We start from the raw sequence: 18,564 nt of genomic DNA on the forward strand, positions 1-18,564 counted from the left end.
GTAACTCTGCCCTTTTTTTTTCTTCTGGGTATAAGACTAAACTCTACCTTAATATCTCAATTTTGCTGTTAAGCGATGATGTCATCATCCCATATGATTCAAAAACTCAAAAATACTTTGCCAAAAAAAAGAAAACTCAAAAATACCTTCATTCATAGATTTTGAAGGGCAAAGTAGCATATGTTGCAGGCCAACATGGTATCTACAATCCAATGGATACTGGCCCATTTACTATGGCGTGTGATAGTACAGTTTATTCCTTCCAATCACACTTGGTTCGGACCAACGCCAGTGAGATAGTCTCCCTTGCAAGCTGAAACCAGATAGATGCTGTGTCAAAACAATGTAAAAATGTAACATTTTTGCTAAACATAATTAACTTACCAACTGCCTAAGAGCCTGGGGATCAGATCTTGGGTGCACCTTTGGTGGACCTGACGAGAAACTGATAACGATGGCTACCTGAAACTCGATCGAAAATGGACTGTCCACAGAATTTGAGACAGCCATTGTTCATGGTTTTCAGTACTACATGCAAGAGAGAATACATTCCATGTGAAACAGTGAAAAGATGGTTTATGAATCTATTTCAACCCCTCCACACAACTCCTAGCACATTTTTTTTTTACAACATGGGTAAATCCCATCATTTCACATGTTTATTCAAAAATATCCAAGACAACAACAAATTTTGATCCCACCAAAAAAAAATCCAATAACTTTAGTTTCTCTGTCACAAAAGATGGTTTTCAATGCACTAGCTGCCAAAGAATGCAGAAGAGTTTAAAAGATGTATAGCACAAAATTTGAGCTCTCAGAACTAACTACCTTAAGGTCTAGAACTAGCCTTGCCCCTTCAAACTACTTCCTCATCTTTAAGGCATATTCTGCCCTGGATGAAAGGGATTTAAATATATACCAGTAAAAACTTGTAGCACTTGTTGGACGCATAAGAAAGACAGTATCAATGTTCTGCTGGGTATTAAATGAGAAATTCAAGCACTGTAAATATATAATGGAAAGTACAACTGAAGAAGCCTGAAGAAGTCTATTTCTGGTATGTAAGCAAAGTAAAAACTCACCCAGCTAAGATTGTGGGACAAGTTAAAAGACACGGAAGTATAACATGGATTGGTAGAGCCATGTTACGACAAACATCTCCATCTGCTATCTGCCAAAGAAAAGGCAAACATGTGACACAACATTCAAGTAAGGAATAATATTCTTGAGATGTATGTTCCATGCCTGAGTGGTCTGAATTATTGACGTCTCAGTGACAAACATCTCTCCCGCGAGAATAGATTCAACACGGAGTAAATGGATATCAATTGAATGTATAGGAACTGCTGATGCTTCTATGGTCAGCTCACCATTAATTGGATCCAACACGGAACATTGAGTGGAAATTTTCCCTGTGATTCGGAATCCACCTAACCAATGTTCTCTTCATGTTAGCAAGAGATTGTGTAAAACAGAAACAGATTTCAGACAAATAAATCAAGGGAAGTAAAATAAGGGGGAGGTAAGTGTTTGGCTGAGACAAGTCCACTGGCCCCTTGCATCAACCTTAGGTCCTACACATGCCCCAACTCATGAACAGAGAGCCTTGCGTATCAGGGCAGTCGATGATATACGGAAATCTTACAAAAAGTTATCAAACTGAAGGGAAAAAAATCCAACCACCCCCCCCCCCCCCCCCTCCCTCAAATAAAAAAAGAAGCCATATTGAGTTTTTCCCAGATAACACAAATTTCTATAGGTACTTCCTAGCATCCTACTAAGAAAAGTTGTTACTTCAAGAGACTTAAATTAGAATCTAGAAAAATCCTATTCAAATCAAATTAGAGATTTACCTGAATGGGGATTAAAGATGTGATCTGGATAAAAATTCTGACCAGTATTAAAAGGTGGGCTCTGCAGCTAAACTACCCACAGCAATAGATTAATGGAAGCTGATAGAATTCCCCATGATTGTCTTTACACTCATCTGCTCCCATATCAGTTTGAAATGCTGGTTTCCAACACTCACTTTTTACATTTTCAGAATTCTCTGAGATAATTATAAAATTTTATTTTGGAAGTTCTCTCTATTGATGCACCATGGTCGGACTCAAAACAAAAGAAAGTACAGGTTCCCTCCCATTTCCGAAGGTACCAGGGAAAGCTTTATAATACAAGATAAAAGATCAAGGGCCAAACCTGATCGCAGTTCAGAGTGTAATGGATGTTTTTGTGTATCTTGAGTAATATAAAAGAATTCCATTTCTGGAGAAATGGGTGCTTCAATAAGATTACCTGAGAAAAAGAGAGTGGGGGTTCAGAAATCACTGGCTGAATCATTAATCTTGTCATACAGAAAGACAATTGGCAAAGAAAAAATTTGTTCTTACACTTTTCACTTTCAATAATGAATTCCATTGTGGCAGATAAGGATTTACGTAGGTAGCCTCTGTTTATATCTACAGTTATCAGATACTATTGTAGGAAGTAGCAGTCAACAAGCATTGATGACATTACATAATGGGAGACAAGCAAAAGAAAAATCAATTAGATGAGAAGATAGCATGCATCAAAATATCACATTACTGTCCAAAGACAAAAAAAAAAAACTAGATCAAGTGAGTTGTTAAAGGAGAAAATGCTAAACCTGGATTCTGATATTCACTCCATGGAATGTCTCATAAAATGGTTCAGAATTATCTTGTCCTTGCTGTTCGAGAGTAATGGAGAATGGAATCTGTGATGATGATTTTAGATCTCTATATAGTTTAATGAGAATACAGTGAAAAGTCAAACTCAACTGCTTAATGAAGGATTGAAAGATTAAAATAAGTCCACTAACTAAAGCCAACTAGGAAAACAGAAATCATGAAGGCAAAGATAACAGAACAATCACTAATTTCAAAAGCCATCAATCGAGTACATACTACTACAATTTCCAAATATAGGAAGAAATCCAAAAAGAAACCAGAACAACAGAAAAGTTCACGAGGGAATCATATTAGCTCTCTACCATCCAGAAATTTCCTGCTGCAGAAGACTAGTTTTACAAAATATGAACTTCAGTTTCACTAATGAAGGTATCTGCCTTCAATTGATGCCATAACATCTATAAACGTGTGCACAAATAATAATCTAATTATTGATTTGAAACCAAAAGCAACTGAAGCTTCTAATATTTTCTTCCACATCCTACCTCAGTTGTACCTGAACCTAGCTTCCCAGAAGACTGAACCTCAATAATTTGGTTCCTGTTTTTCAAATGGCAAACCAAGTCAGATAAACAGAAGTAGAAAAGGATATGGCAGTACTAAGATGATAAAGGTCCAATAAACACAAGCATCTCTATGAAACCCTTGTCAATGGAAGCCACATGAAAATGAATACTGAAAAGAAATAGGCATGCTTAGCATTATAACCATGATTCATCAAAAGAGTCTCCTCTCGACCTATTTAAGATGAAAATAACAACATAATATTTACCTAATGAAATTTGATATTAAATGTAGTTTGCCAGTTTTCAAGAGATAAGTTTCACTTTTTCACCATTAATTCATAGACTGATGTTTTATCAACTTTCGAACAATCGCTAACTCCAAGACTCTTTTCATTTTTCAGATAGCTTACATTAATTAACCAAAGTTTAGATCTTGGTTGCATTTAGTTTTAGGCAATTTTTGTGACATATGAGAGTTCAGTGGTTGAACCAATAAGAAACAAAATCATTCTGGACGCGTATTTTGCTAGGACTTGGTCCCTGAGTAGATTTTAAACTGTTGACATTCCACTTTCACATCCTTGAATGTTGAAAGAACTAAGCTCCAGTGTTATCAAATAAATGAAAGTCAGGATATATCCCAAACCTCCTGAAACTATTGAAACCCCAAATAGTTTAGCTACCCAAGTTTCCTGTAACAATAACAGAACCTGAACATAAGAAAAAGGAAAAGAAGAGAAGTGAAGAACGAAGTAACAGAGAAGAGAACCAGCCCACAGTTTGAACAATTAAGAGAAAATTCAAGTCTATACATTGGGACTTTAATTATAAATGACAGAAAAAGGAATTAGTTAAAATTAAGGACTAGGTGAGCACTGCACCACATTGTAACTATTGTTGACCCATTAAAGCTTACTCTGTTTGACCCAAGATTCCTCAGTTATGTGATTATTGTGATTACAATGAGTACATTGTCTGACAAACTGACGTGATTGCTGGCTGCCATAACTACCGATACCATGTCCACAACCTCATCCTAAAGCACATCATCTCCTAGGAAATTCAGAGCTAAAACTGTAGCCGCCTTTACCAACACTAAAAGCAAAACTTCCTAGAGGGAGCAGTCGACTCAGATTTAAACAGGGAGGCAACACAACCCATTGAATCTCATAGTAGGCCTCGCAAAGGGAATATTTCCACCTACTAATATTAAACTGTTCGCCAGGCAGAAGGACCGAGTCTAATACTGGGGAAAGAATTTGCAAACAGGATTTCCAAATGGTAAAATTTAAGAATTTCAGAGTCAAAGGCTGCTTCATGCTGAGTTCTCCTCGCATGCCCTATGATGTAAGGGTTGCCCCCCCCCCCCCCCAACACACACAAAAAAAAAAATTGGGGCCCAAAAACCAGACCCAACCAGGCATTAGCTGGCCGAATACCTTAGGGGTATTTTGGTCATTTTTCAAGCCCCCTCAAGGTCAGGTATCTATCTTTCTTTCTCTGTTTGAGTCAGTAGTTTTAGAGTTATATTCCAGTTAAGTTAGTGTTGAGTTGTTAGGATAGGGTTCCTTAATTTTAAGAAACCTTATCTTAAAATAGTTCTATTTTAGTTAAGTCCTAGTTTGAATCACAAATAAGTGTCTGTAAGAGATTCCAATCTAGGGGTTGGAATCTCGTAGTAATTTGATTCCTTTTTCAGTATTGGAAGAGTCCAGTTTGAGTTCTAATTGGATCTCATCTGTAAGGAGATCCCGTTTGGGTCAAAGTCTTTAACTTTAGGCTATAAATAGCCTATTTCTACATTGTAATTCTTAGATCTGATGATTAATGAATTGGTTGAGTTTGAAGAAAGACTTGGCATGGTCGTGGATCCCTAGCAGGATGACCTACAGCTGGATTTGAGCTTTGTTTCTACAGTTATCAAGTTCTTCTTCTACTTCCAGCAATCAAGCAACATTTGCAGCCTTCCTTTCTCAACATACAAGTAAGTTACAGCCCCTATCCCAAACCCTGGAAGCCATCTCAGATCTCCTTCTTCTTCCCACGTTTTCAGCTCCCACCCCAACTAGGACTCCCTCATTCCAGCCCCAAAACACACCATTATACCCTCTATAGGATTGCTCAAGCCTGCTGAACAAAGATCTAATCTTAGTTTCACCATAACAGCCCTAGCTTTGGAGTTCAAATTTTTCTGCACGTCATCTTCCTCAAAGAGAAGTTACAGAATTTTGAATTTTTGCAGAATTTTCTGAAACCTACCAAACTCTCTCCTCATCTTTCCAATTCGGACCTAGCTTACAGATTACCATTAGCAGCACCTTAAACCTACAGATCCAGCAGCCTAGCCCCCTTTGAAACCCTAGCCAAAACCTCCAGAAACCCTAGTTTAACCTAAAAACCATAATGTGGTGTTGGTTCCTTAATTAGAAGATCTTGAAAATCTAACTCTAAATTTTGGGGTTATATCACCTTCAAAGCATTTTAGTGGTTACAAGCAGATTAATCATTATGCTTAGAGGAAAAAACTTCTTATATAAATCATTATACTCCAGACATATTCGTATCTTTAGCAAAACTTTCTTTAAGATCATTCCAAACAACCTTGGAAGTGGATAAAACATTACATTGGCAACCATAGAATGCTTCATAAAATTCCACCCCCTAGGAACAAACACATTGTTGCTACTTGGAGTTCGGGTTCCTCCCTTCTGCGCAGTTGTTAAAGGCTGGACTCCCCCCCCCCCTTCTCTTTTTCCTCCTTGTATATTCCCCCTCACTTTTGGTTTTCTTTTTTTCTTTTTTTTCCTTTTTTTTTTGGTTGGGGGGGAGACCATAGTTTATTCATCCAAGAGAAAGTAAAATATCATTCTCTATTGTCCACTCCTTAATAGAAGTTGTAGCCGGTGGAGACATAGTCAGGTAGTCCATCTTCAGTTTGGCTGTAGCATAGGGTGATGTTCTGAGTTAGGCTCAACATCTACCACCCTGACCAACCCAGCAGCCTTCTTCTGAAGGACATTTTCATTTGCTCACTTGATCTGAGAACAGCATAGAAGTAGTTTGCACGCTTCTAGGATTTTAGTCTGGTAATCTAGTCCATCACCGGCAATATAAATCATTCTTATTCTGGTGTCCCATAAACTCTAATTCAGGCTATAATTCAAAGCCCCATTCAGTTTAATAGATGTAAATTAAAGATTAGCATGGATGGCTTGAAATCAGCCATAATGCTGTAGATAATGGAATTGTTTTACAGAGAATAAAACAGGTTAAACTAGTCACAGGAGATACCACTAATAACAACATCCAGCAGTAGGAAGGCTCAAAAGTAATAGCAAAAAATCCTAAAAACAACAAAACACTCTGATGCCTGAACTTGCCCTACCGTACCCTTAGGCCTTAGGGCAAGCTAGGGCTGGAAATTGCATCCCTAGGTCATGGCTGGGTTGGGCTAGGGTTGAGGCCTCCGGCCAGCGCAACCCTAATTTGAGTAGACTTTCCTTCTACTGAAATTCATATTGTCTTATTCATTCATCATGGTTGATGGTTCTTGTACTCTTCCTCCCTACTCCTTTTATTTGGGAATTTTAGTTATCTACATATTGGAAAACAAAGAACATTATCCTTCATTTATTTATTTGTTTTTAATTCATACAAGGACTAAAATGACAAAAATAATCAGGGCCAACCTGACCCAGCCCAGCCTGATCAGGACAATCAGGTTGACCTGGCTGGGATGAGCACAGCAGGGTTGGGGCTAGGTTGAGGTTTTTGAACTTCAAGTCAGGGTTAGGGCAGGCCTGGGCTGAGGTAGAAGGTGCTAGAATTGGGCTAGCAGTTTGTGAAAACCCAACCCAACCTGGCCTGTTTCACCCCTACTTAAATTACGGTAGCCAATACCTTGAAAATACAGATGGTGATAATTGTCCATCTAATATGAGTTCTCGAGAAATCTCCTGAAAACATAGAATTTTTTGTAGGAATGAGGGAAATTTAAACTTTCAGAAAACACTAAACAATCCATACAACAGTATTCATAGTGATGATTGTGAGTACCAGACGAGGGGGAATAACCAGCATACTCAACAAAACTCAGAGTAATAGCCCACATACACGAAGAGAAAGCCCTATAAACATGACATGGGAAGGAGGAAAGGAAAAAAAAAAAAAAACCAAACCCTAGCCAACAATAAGAGAACTTCAGACAAATTGTTTTCTCCCCCAAGAAGGAAAATGTTAAAGAAATACATTATGAACAGGCAACAGAACTGTGTAGCTTATCTGCATCTCTTAGATATTTATTACTGACATACACTTCCAATACCCACTACTATGACTTCCTCCTGTTGGATCCAAAAGCACTGCAATGTTGATTCTCCTTGTAATATAAATACCAGTAATAGCATGATTGAAATGTAACAAAGTAAACAAGAACTGCCAAACTTCCCGTTGGTGGTTTTACTGATTCCGCAAATCCTCACAACGAATTAGGATGAAAATTTCTTCACATGAAAATACTTACATTATGGAGATGGGCTTTACAGTGCCATAGAATGCCTCGATCACTCCTGCTGATCCACCAGGAACCTTTGGCAAAAAAAAACAGTAAAAGAAGAAATCACCAAATATTAAGCAGACAAAGAAATACTAACTTATGAAATTTGAACTAAGAGTGAAGTTTAAAAGAGAAAGAAAAGGTGAGGAAAAGATAGAGAGATTATACCTGCAAATTAACGGTTCCAGTGGCACTGAGGCGAATCCCTTGATGATAGATTGAAGAAGGGAAATTCGCGATGATTTTGCCTTCTAAGAGGTCCTGAATTTGAAAATTATTAGACAGAGAAAGAGAGGTTAACAGTTTTTTCTGAGTCGAAGAAAACACTTACAGAAGGGCGATAGGTACGGTTTGATCGAGAGAGTTGAAGCTGAATCGACATGACGAGATAACAACTCGTGACAAGTGGAGAAAACTGGGCTTTTTCTCTTTTTGTGGATAAGCTGGATTGATAGAAAGGGAATTAATAGTAGGAACCAAGAACCGAGGCCAAATTTTAGCCGGCGAAGAATGTAATTCTATTTCTATCGACTTCGTTTCATTCCATTTGCAGGTTTCTCACTCATTATTTTCCAGAGTCGTGAAAAATGCTCCCTCCAAATTTAAAATTAACACGGCACGTGTTCATCTAAAATCCAACGGTGAATTTTGTGTCTAATTTCAACTGAAACTTTTTTGTCCTCCTTGTCATTTTCAATTGGAATATTGGACAATCTCAACTCTCAAGGTCCTAAAATAATCGTTAAAATAAAAAAAATTTAAAAAAAAAATTGAATTTGGAAAATAGGGTTAAAGATTGAAACAAATAATAGAAAAATTATTCCTCATATTTCTTGATTGACCAAATGGCACTTGAATTCTTTTAGTTGGATAATGTCTTTTACTTCTCTTATTAAAGTTATCAACTCTCTCAAGTCTCCCTTCAATTTTTTCAGTTAAATTATACTTATACGGTTACACCATTAAGTATTATTAAAACCCCAACTACCCTTACTGTGAAAGATATTGTAGCTAAATTTCCAACAAAATTTGATCAATCCTCATTAGGTCCATTAGAGAAAGCTAAAGACTAATAAATTGGTGAAGCCATCGTGGAAGAGGAAGAAGACAAGGACAAATAAGTGGATTAGTGATGGAGGCGGCGTAGGATGAAGTAATGGAGGCCGCGTGGGAAAGGTAAAATGGAGGTTAGAGAAGCTTAATTGAGGGTAATTTTATATTTTAATTATTACAGTAATTTATTTTAGGTTTATTTTAGAATATCTTTTTAATTAAATGTAAGTATGTAGCTTGGGGCTCAAGAAATATTTAATACTCAAATTACAATCTAACTAAAAGAAGTTAACAGAATAAAGGGATTTAAAGTTATCAGAATAAAGGTATTTGATATATTTTTCTTCTGTGGCAAACTCTGTAGAATAAAGGTATTTGATATCTTTTTCTTCTGTGGCAAACTCTGTAGAATAAAGGTATTTGATATCTTTTTTTTCTGTAGCAAACTCTCTAGCCTAAGAGACCCGGTCTATTGAGGGTGAGATTGTTTGGCCATTTTTCACTACTTGGCTCCAGGAAGCCTGTTCCTATGAGGCCTTATGCCCTTCCCTTCAAGAAATGGCTTTCTACCCAAAAAAAAATTTATATATATATATAGAGAGGGGATGTAACTAGAAGACACTAGCTCAACAAGCTATGAAGAAGTTCATAACAAAAACCTTACGGTTGTTTTTCGTGTTTCTTCTTTATTAATATATTTTAACATTATACTACACATTGTTGAGATATTTGAATTATACCCTACGGATGTTCCAATATAGACCATCATATTCATTACAATCTACCAATGTAGTGAATTTTCTAAGAGAATTTATTAAGTGTAAACTCTAGTGTTTTTTTTTTATCAATACTAGCTAAAAGCAACTGTGCAACTGTCTGAATATTCCAAACTAAATACTCAAAAATATAATATTTTAAACAATTTTGTGCTACCCTTAAGCCCTAATACACCTAACTATGTAAACACTAACAATTGTAAGACACCTCAAAATCATTTTGAGCCACCCAAGACATGCTAAATTCAATGGAGGAGTCACTTCAAGGATGGAGAAATGTAACTCCTTTAGAGATGAACGAGAGACGTACACAGAGAGAACTGAAATCTTTTCATAATTTCAGCATTCTATCCCACTGATATCTTTACAATTCCACCCATTCACGTAGCGCTATTTTACCTACAACAGGATAAATGAGTTCTTAGCATGAGTCCGTTTTGTCATCAGTGTCTTGGCCATCGGTATCCACGACCTGATTCTGATTCATTGTGAACCTCATAGTATCACCCTCTTCTATTTCCCATTGTTTTTTCAGCTCCTTGATAGCTTTGGAAGCAGCTCTTGCAATAGCTGTGTTGCTGTCATTGGCCAACCTCTGTATACCAAAACAAAGCTGTAAGTGCTCTGGTAAAGAAATTAGAGCAAGCGACTGGGATCTGAAAGCTCACGTAGAGCAAGAAATCAGCACCTGTAATGCTCCCATGCCTGCATTCCCAAGAGTCCACATGGATGGAGCTGCCGCCAATGCGTTGGCCAGTGCTTTTCTGTATAAGGAAACAAAGTGCCACAAAGGAAGAGAAAAGAAAGAAGCATCAAATTAATAATAACCACCCCCGTCCCCCAAAGGGAGGAGAGAGAAAAAACAAAATAGAGGCACACATGAGTTTCATTTTCAAGTTGTATTGTGGTCGTCTGAATTCAATTTTTGTCACAACTTGATCATCGTAAAGATTCTGAATCTAATTTACTGGTTCAGACAAGCATTTCATCGATCAATTGTCCCCTCTTTTTTGCAGAAATTACTCGATTCAAAATCTTTAAATCTTAAGAAGTTCCGAACTAAATATATGAATGACAACAAGGAAACCAAATGCAAAGCTCAGAGCTACTTTCAAGTTGAAGATATTGAACAAAGATGGATAATTTGAAATTGTGATACAATCTAAATAGATATCTAGAACAGAGAAAACTTCTATTCTTTCTAAATGTTATGTATCACTGCTATATCAATTTATCAAATGTTTCATTTACTACCAAATGACATCGATTGAAACAGGAGGGCAAAAAAAGTTAACCACTACAATATCCACAGAAATGCTCACCTAGTACTGACATCAGGAGAGCTTGAACACTCGGCTAACAGTGAAACACTGCTTTTGCCATCCATTGCATCAAGATCTATAAGGGTTGCAACCAACAATTCCAGCTGCTCCAGGTAGAAAAAAACATGAGTACATGAACAAAATGGGAAATCAGAAAGCGCATAACCAGCCCTTAGAAACAAGAATACAGATCCTTCTAGATTAGACCTCTTCAGGATCGGTGTAATCAATGCCATCAGCTTCAGACAGAGCAGATGCCATACTCCTGTATACATTCTGTGGAAGAGTTGCCAACATAATTTGTTAAGAACCTGAAGTTGACTAGCATAAACAACCTACAAGACTATATAAAATACCTGAATGGCAGAAATCCGATCAGATGAGACTTCTCCCAGAAAAGAATCAAGAGTCTTGCCATTTTTTTCAAGCATTACACGTCCCAGCATGTCATTAGCAGATATAGAACCACGTTTCTTATGTAAAGGACTGCACGTAACTAAACATCAGTGAGCAAATGTCATGACCAGAGATACCTTGAGTTGCACTCCTTGCAGAAACTTCAAAAAACAAAAAGACTTTGTTTCATCACATGAAGAACTTACAGCTTGTACAACTTGCTCACCATCATGTCATGTATGTCCTTGACAAACTGAAAGACCATAAAGCAAAGGCATAAAATTTCTCCTTCAGTAAGAACAAATTATGTATCAAGTCATTCAACCCATTTACAGATAAAATAGTGGGTTAATTGTGCAGCAAAGTCCAATAAAATTTTGTATACTTGCAGGGGCAGAGGAGCCAGGACTTAACATTGGGAGGGGCCCAATAGTGATTACAAAATTTCTACCACTAATTTTATTTTTTTTAAAGTACCAGGTGTTAATTCAAAACCAATATTAGTTTCTTACCCAAAAAAAAAAAACAAAAAAAACACGTGAAAAGCCACAAAAATAAAATAACCTTTCTACCCATTTTCTTCATCGATAAATTTTTTTTTCCACGCAGCGGGTGGGTGGGGAGCAAGTGCTGATATTTCACACATGAAAAGAGGACCAGAGGGACTTATAAAAATTTTCAAAAAATAAGAGGGGTCAGAGGAAATTTTCAAAGAAGGGGGGGGGGGGTTGGATGGCCCCCTGGCCCCAAGGAGCTCCACTCCTGTAGACTTGTAAGCAATACAAGTTTTCGTCAAAGAGCACAATCATACAGCCTCAAATGCTTTTACGTATTATGATAGCATCACCAGTTCAACAAGAGGAAAAGGCATTACCAATCTACCAAAATGATTGAGTTATGCAGTGTAATACAGTTATTTTCGGTCAAATATAATGCATACATATTGTTACCCTTACAACTCTACCTGTGAAAACCCGATGAATTTTCATGAAGCATGTTAAAAGATAAAGCTGAAAAATGTTCTACCTCCAAAGCCATCAATGCGTCTTCCATGGCACGTCGTTTGACACAGAAGTCAGCTCTCCTCAAATCAGCCTAGGAAAACCAAAAGGAAAGGCAGATTCAAGATGTGTGCAATGCATTTCTCTCAATAATCGAAATGAGATCCCAGGGGAAAAATTCTGGGTGGAAGCCCATAAGAAGTCAAAAGTCTTTTCATATGCAACACTCTCTTTAATGTGGTACTTATTTAAAAAAAAAGTATCCCAACCCGGTTACAAGCCAGTGCCAGGTAGGAACTTCTGTATCTCTACTAACTCAAGCTCTTGAAACACATTCAATAAATAATGAAAGATGACCTCCCCCACCAAGCAGTTGCCTTCTACATAACGTTTCTTACTTACACCCACTTCTTTACTACCAGATAGAATAGGACTTCATCAAGAACACAAAGTCCACATTGATTGCAACTTTGGATTGGATATGAGGAGTCAGGACACTACATGACTAGTAACAAATTTAACCAAAGACTTGTATCCTGAACCTCAATAAATAATATAAGACCATCATGTAACAGTTCCTCACAAGTCAAAATATCTTCAGTAGTGCAAACAAGTAGTTGATAAAAGTCTATTTAGAGGTTCACTTATATCAACAAGCTACCAGCGGTAGGAAATTAGGAATTGCTCCAAAACTTGGCTAGAAATCACGTTTTAAGCATGGTGCCAAGGGTCCATACTGGGTCAGTCAGATTGTCTAATCTGTAGTGGCAGGAGATTGAATCAATCAAGCCTATCATGTGCAGTGGATTATCCAATCCAGCAGCAACATGGGATTTTACCCACTGGACATGCTGATTAGGATTTGTATCACCCAGAAATTATATGAATTCCAATCTTCAAACATCAGTTATTCGAGATCTCACACAGTTCCCAGCAATAGACCTATTGCACACCATGAACAAAAATGAAAAGGAAGTTTACAAAGTGCATCATTAGAAAGAAGAATTTCTCTAAAAGCTCCATGTGATCACCTTTCACAAATTCTAATCGGAAAGCAATAGCCAATGTGTTCATTAATCTCAGGATAAGTCCAGCATTCACAAATATTTATGACAATAATAGCAATTTAACTGAAGTTATCCTGACAAAATGGTTCGGCAACTCAAACAGCTTCACCATCAGAAGCTAAATTTTCTAGAAAGGATGTTTGGTGGTGCAGTTTGCTTCATGGTCTCATTGACAAAAACCACACAAACACACAAAAATTAAAAATTAAAAATTTGATTTTTTCAGTTTCAACTTGGCAAAAATTCTTTAGTGTAAGTGCCAAGTTTCATACTCCAGATATATGAGAGATGCAAATAGAATAATGCAACCAGTCAGCCAGGGCTTCCATTGTGCCACTAAGTGATTATTTAACCAGCCAGGCTCAATCATAAATAAAGATCATGAATAAAGAACAAACTTTCACAGAGATACAAAACAGAATGGATGAACTAGAGAGGTGCACCAAGAATGTTGTGTGACCACATCTCCCTTTAAAGCTTAAAGTCTATGCAAAATTCATAGAACCAGAAGAAATGTAAGTGACGGAATGTTGGGTACTTAAAGAAGCATCATATAGATAAGCTAAATGTAGCAAAGTGATGATGTTTAAATGGGATGTGTTAAAAACTAAGAAGGATAAAATAAGAAACGAACATATTATAGCTGATTTGGGTGTACAAGCTAAAAGATAGTTGCTTGAGGTCACATGGTCATGCTCAACAAAGGCGTTGGGATGGCAATAATGAGGAGTAATTTGATTCAGATTACTGGAAAGTGGTAACGGAAAGACATGCACAGCTTATGCCTTGCATCAATATAACTTTAATAGAGCTATCGGGGCCAAGGAAACCAACTCCCATTAGTTGGGACTTGTGATAAAGCTGAATTGTTTCTTGAAGACTCTGAATCCACACTTGAAGAGAGGACATATTTAGGAACTTAACTGGTATTAATCATTAAAGAGGAAGGGTGATTCTAGAATTTACACTAACGGTGGCATACATTGTGACCATCCCTAGACCCCGCAATGGCAGGATCCGTGTGTGCTAGGTAATCTTTTTATGTAGAATGAATTAAACATAAGTGGACATAAAAGAGTACATAAAGAAATTCAATGATCCCTCTCCTGTATTTTGCCCTAATTAAACATTCCCCACCTTAACTTTCAATTAATACTCCTTCCTCCACTACAGTTATAATCTATTACAATCAATCAGACCGTTACTTTCTATTAGGTCGCAATGTAGCCAAGAAGTAAAATTTATAATCCCAAAATACCCTTAAATGTTCTCTCATCTTTACTTTTCCTCCTCCTCCGACTACACCACACCTCTGCACCTCTGAGGGACCATACATTGCTGCAGCCCCCTCCCCTAAAAAAATTAAAATAAATAAATAAATAAATCTTATGGCAATTTATCATTCAGTGATCTCAAGCTTGTTTCTCTCATAGTCATGTCGCTCAACAATCACCAGCTGTTCATTGAACCAATATTTCTCATTGATTTTTTTATGTGAAATACCTCTTTCACTGTGTTAATTATGCTTTTGCATGCAAAAGTTCAGGTCAAAAAACAGGGCCAAAACCAGGGACTGAAATTTCTAGGCAAAAGTACCTGGTTTCGGCGGTCCCTGGTTTCGGCCGAAATGGCTGAAATTGCGGCTATATCTTGGTTTTGAGGCTGGCCAAAACCGGCCTCGAAACCAAAATTTTGAACCTTGGTCAGTTATGGTTTAACAACTGTATATAATATTACCAAGAAAAGAAATAACATAAAAGAAAGAGCACAATAAATCCCTCAACAGTTAAATGGTACTCTTTTCCTGCACAGCCAAAAACACAAGAAAAATTTAGGGTTGAGTACCCAATCCCCAACTCTCTTAGGAAATAGGAAGAACTGCTAGCAATTCCAGACGTGTATTAGCTTCAGGAAAATTTCTGAAACCAGAACCCGGCGGTGGAAGGAGAATTAGGTCTGAAGTCTGAACTTTACCACCTGGTAGACTTTCAGGCTTGGATTCAGTATCTGAATCACCCAGGAATTTTCGACTTCTCTACAAAATCTTAAGAAGAAATAGTAAGGGATGAAGAAGATAGATCCGAACCTTAGGGGCCCACAAAGGTCACCATAACAGAATAAAATAGAAAATGGCAACGGCATGAAAACATGAAGGAATGAGGAGGTAGACACACCTGAGAAGATATAAGCTCAGGTGAAGGAGGCAAAAGCACCAGTTGAACCAGATGGTTTTTTTTTTTTTTTTTGGGATGAATAAATAATTATATTAAAAACAACAAGCAATACAAAGCCGCAAACAAAGATAGCTCGAAGAGCTCAAGCAGGGGAAATAAAAGATGAGCGGAGACCCCAGAAACTAACAATTAACCTATTTATGGGGTAGTCCGCCACAGGGGGATGGGGAATCAACAGCAATCTAGAAGATACATCAAAGCAGATGGCACTCCAAATCAATTCAAGAGAACGAGATTTGGAGGTCCATCTTCTAATGTTACACTCCCACCAAAGATGGTGGATGGTGGCACCAAAGACTAGCTTGCCAAGGCGGTCGCAAATAGAGTGTCTAGCAAAGTTGCTCAAGGTCCAAGACCAATCCCTGGCAAAACCTTGAGATTGCCGCAAGCGAGGCCAAATGGAGGCTAGGGCTCTGTCTCAAATGGAACAGGAAAGGGGGCAGGAGAAAGAAGAAAAAAAAGGTGTTCAATGTCCTCAAAGGCATTCCAACAAAGGGAACAGTTAGGGTTGGCGGGGATATGGCGGCTAATGAGGAATGATTGGGTGGGGAGGGCGAGATTGAGAGCCCACCAAAGAGTGAGGGTATGTGTGAAATCCAGCCCAAACCTAGCCAGGACACCCTATCTATTTTGGGTGAAGAAAGGTTAGTTTAATGTTACACCTTGAAGTTGGACCTTGATTTCAGTGTTCTATCTCCTTCTTCTCTCTTTCTTCTTCTTCTTGTTCTATCTTGATGTTTTGATTGTGGAGAAGGTGTTACACTACTATAACTACCTATTCTCTAATCTCCTTATGTCTTAGAGTGAACCCCCAATCACTCTATGCATTCCTTGAAACCACATGGTGAATCTCCTCAATTCTTCACTGATTTTGATTGAATTTTGGACAGCATGACCATTCTACTGTAGCTTCTTTTCAAATTAATGTTTAACATGTTTGATCTTAGCCTTACTGCTGTTCTAATGTATTTCATCTCTTTGAATCAATTCCCCTTTCTTTCTAGCCATTTTAGCCTTCTATGTTGACCACTAATATAAGCATTCTAGTAAGTTTCTATTTTTGATTCCTCTCATTCTAGGATTAGTATTCTTTTGATTTTCTATTTAGTTATTCTTGCCTCTGATATGTTCTTGATATTCCATTAGAGTGAAGCCTTAATCTCTCTAATTCTTCCCTTGAATCCATGGTGAGTTTGCTATGAGAACCATGTTGTTTCCATTTTAGAAGCTCATGTTCCCAAATTATAAAGTACTGATTTTTTTGGACCATGGATGATGCCCAATTCATGCTAGATAGTCTTATTATGTTTGTGTGAAGTTCCCTTTCGAATTTCGGATCAATCGGACTTCAAACGAAGAAGTTATGACCAAAACAGTGCATTATGTACCTTGCTGTCTCCATTGGTCGACTGATTGGTCGACTGGGCCAGTAGACCAATCCAATCGACCAATGAGATCTGTTTTGCAGATTTAGGTCTTTCTTGCTCTATTTAAGTCCAATCTCGGGATTACTTCGTCTCCTCTGCCTCCTAAGCCTCTAGAACGAGTTAGAATTCCATTCTAATCAATTTCCTTGCATCCTTGGTTGATCCCTCGCAAGAACTCAAGTAATCTTCTTCCTCTTGCATCAAAGGTATGTCTACACTCTCTTCTTCTTCTCCATCTCTGTTTTTCTTTCCTTTTTGGGCTGAGACAGTAGAGAAGATGTTGCATTCTCTATTGCAAACATCTCTCTATTCGTCCCTCATGATCTTCCTAAGGATTAATGGCTAATGCAATGATCTTAATCATGATCATTGCAAGCTTTTGAAGGAATCATGATCTAAATCATGATCTTGTCTTTGTTCATCTTTTGATTCAAATTCTGATCTTCTTAGATCTGTTTTATTGATCATATTAGTAGTTAATCGCTGTGTTTTCTTTACAAGAGTTGTAACCTGTCAATCTCTAGTTCTTTCTTCTTGATCATACCATGCTTTCTCCAAGAACCATGACTGATACATTTATGGTAAGTTTTGTTTCCTTATTTAGATTCATGTTCTTCAGTCTTAGATCTATTTTTCTTGAAGATCTATGCATGCTTTTCATGATTTCTTTATCACAATCAATGATCCATCATCCTATCGTTCTTGTCCATGATTTTTACTATGAATTCTTCAAGAACCATGATTGATCTAATTATGGTAACTTTTGTTTTCCTAATTTGTAACTTGAAGACTTGATTTGATTAGTGTTTTGAAGTCCTCTATATACTAGGATACTGTCATAGTAGTTTCCCCCTTGTTTGGTACCCTTTTGAACCACCAAATTCGGTTCTATATTCTAAAAACTCTGATTTTGAAGGCCACTGTCTCTGTTGGTCGACTCATTGGTCGACTGAGGCAGTAGACCAAGTCAATCGACCAATGAGGACAGTAACCTCATATTTGGTCTGTTTTGGATGATTTGATCTCTTACCTTCTAGGTTTCTTTCCTAATATGATATATATACTTGTTTAGGACCTTCTTGCCAAGTTTGGGAAGATTCTCCTTGATCCTTGGAGATTCTCTTCAAGTTATATAAGGTAAGGATGGTTACTTCTATAATAGCATAGATTGTGTGATTTTAGTTTCTATATTAGAATCTTTCAGATTTGTTACCATAATTAGATTCTTTTATGAATATATTACTATTGTATTTACTTCAATTACAGTAGTATTATTTACTTGCTTTCTTTAGTTTATGAATGTCTTTATTTGTCAACTATATATGAGATGGATCTTATTATGGTATATTTTCTATATACTGTAAAAGTGTATGATATGATTGATTTGTGATTGTGATTGATTAAGTATGGTTCGGGAAGGAGAGGTGTCCTTTTGACACTTCTGTCCTTGGACATTGAAGGGAATAGTATGGGATGTTCTCCGAAGATGCCCATTGACACCTTCCTGAATTATTGA

General features: G+C 37.3%; 2 protein-coding genes across 3 annotated transcripts in view; both read right to left on the reverse strand.

Annotated features, from left to right (window-relative positions):
• On the reverse strand, positions 1 to 8,369 carry LOC149024812 (uncharacterized). Of its 2 annotated transcripts, XM_089145005.1 has the most exons (11): positions 8,104 to 8,369; positions 7,941 to 8,033; positions 7,740 to 7,804; positions 3,197 to 3,251; positions 2,648 to 2,737; positions 2,391 to 2,475; positions 2,200 to 2,295; positions 1,246 to 1,430; positions 1,083 to 1,171; positions 385 to 484; positions 1 to 313 (listed from the first exon to the last, which is right to left on the reverse strand). In XM_089145005.1, the coding sequence occupies exons 1-11, from the start codon at positions 8,152 to 8,154 to the stop codon at positions 254 to 256; spliced, it is 969 nt and encodes a 322-aa protein (XP_089001131.1). In that variant the 5' UTR covers positions 8,155 to 8,369; the 3' UTR covers positions 1 to 253. The 2 variants fall into 2 exon arrangements, with proteins under 2 accessions (XP_089001131.1, XP_089001132.1); XM_089145006.1 differs by lacking the exon at positions 1 to 313 and having other exon boundaries at positions 391 to 528.
• Positions 8,370 to 9,557: 1,188 nt separating this feature from the next.
• LOC149024813 (senescence-associated family protein) overlaps positions 9,558 to 18,564 on the reverse strand; it is a 35,495-nt gene continuing 26,488 nt past the window's right edge. The window contains exons 7-13 of the mRNA XM_089145007.1: positions 12,346 to 12,414; positions 11,526 to 11,572; positions 11,280 to 11,409; positions 11,131 to 11,199; positions 10,924 to 11,027; positions 10,290 to 10,365; positions 9,558 to 10,196 (exon numbers count right to left, since the gene is read on the reverse strand). Of these exons, the coding sequence (XP_089001133.1) occupies positions 10,023 to 10,196; positions 10,290 to 10,365; positions 10,924 to 11,027; positions 11,131 to 11,199; positions 11,280 to 11,409; positions 11,526 to 11,572; positions 12,346 to 12,414 (669 nt within the window). The 3' untranslated portion in view covers positions 9,558 to 10,022. The remainder of the gene's footprint in view (positions 10,197 to 10,289; positions 10,366 to 10,923; positions 11,028 to 11,130; positions 11,200 to 11,279; positions 11,410 to 11,525; positions 11,573 to 12,345; positions 12,415 to 18,564) is intronic.

Source organism: Hakea prostrata, chromosome 2 (genome assembly GCF_041222555.1).
Source record: "Hakea prostrata isolate BN-2017 chromosome 2, UWA_Hpros_2, whole genome shotgun sequence".
Classification (NCBI taxonomy): Eukaryota; Viridiplantae; Streptophyta; class Magnoliopsida; order Proteales; family Proteaceae; genus Hakea; species Hakea prostrata.

Bases quoted from the DNA above. Each gene is read 5' to 3' on its own strand.
- LOC149024812 (XM_089145005.1), bottom strand. From the start codon at position 8,154: ATGTCGATTCAGCTTCAACTCTCTCGATCAAACCGTACCTATCGCCCT. The intron at 2,738-3,196 runs GTAGGATGTGGA...TCATCATCACAG, and splicing joins TAGGTTCAGGTACAACTGAG to ATTCCATTCTCCATTACTCT. The intron at 1,431-2,199 runs GTTTGGCCCTTG...AACATTGGTTAG, and splicing joins ACACTCTGAACTGCGATCAG to GTGGATTCCGAATCACAGGG.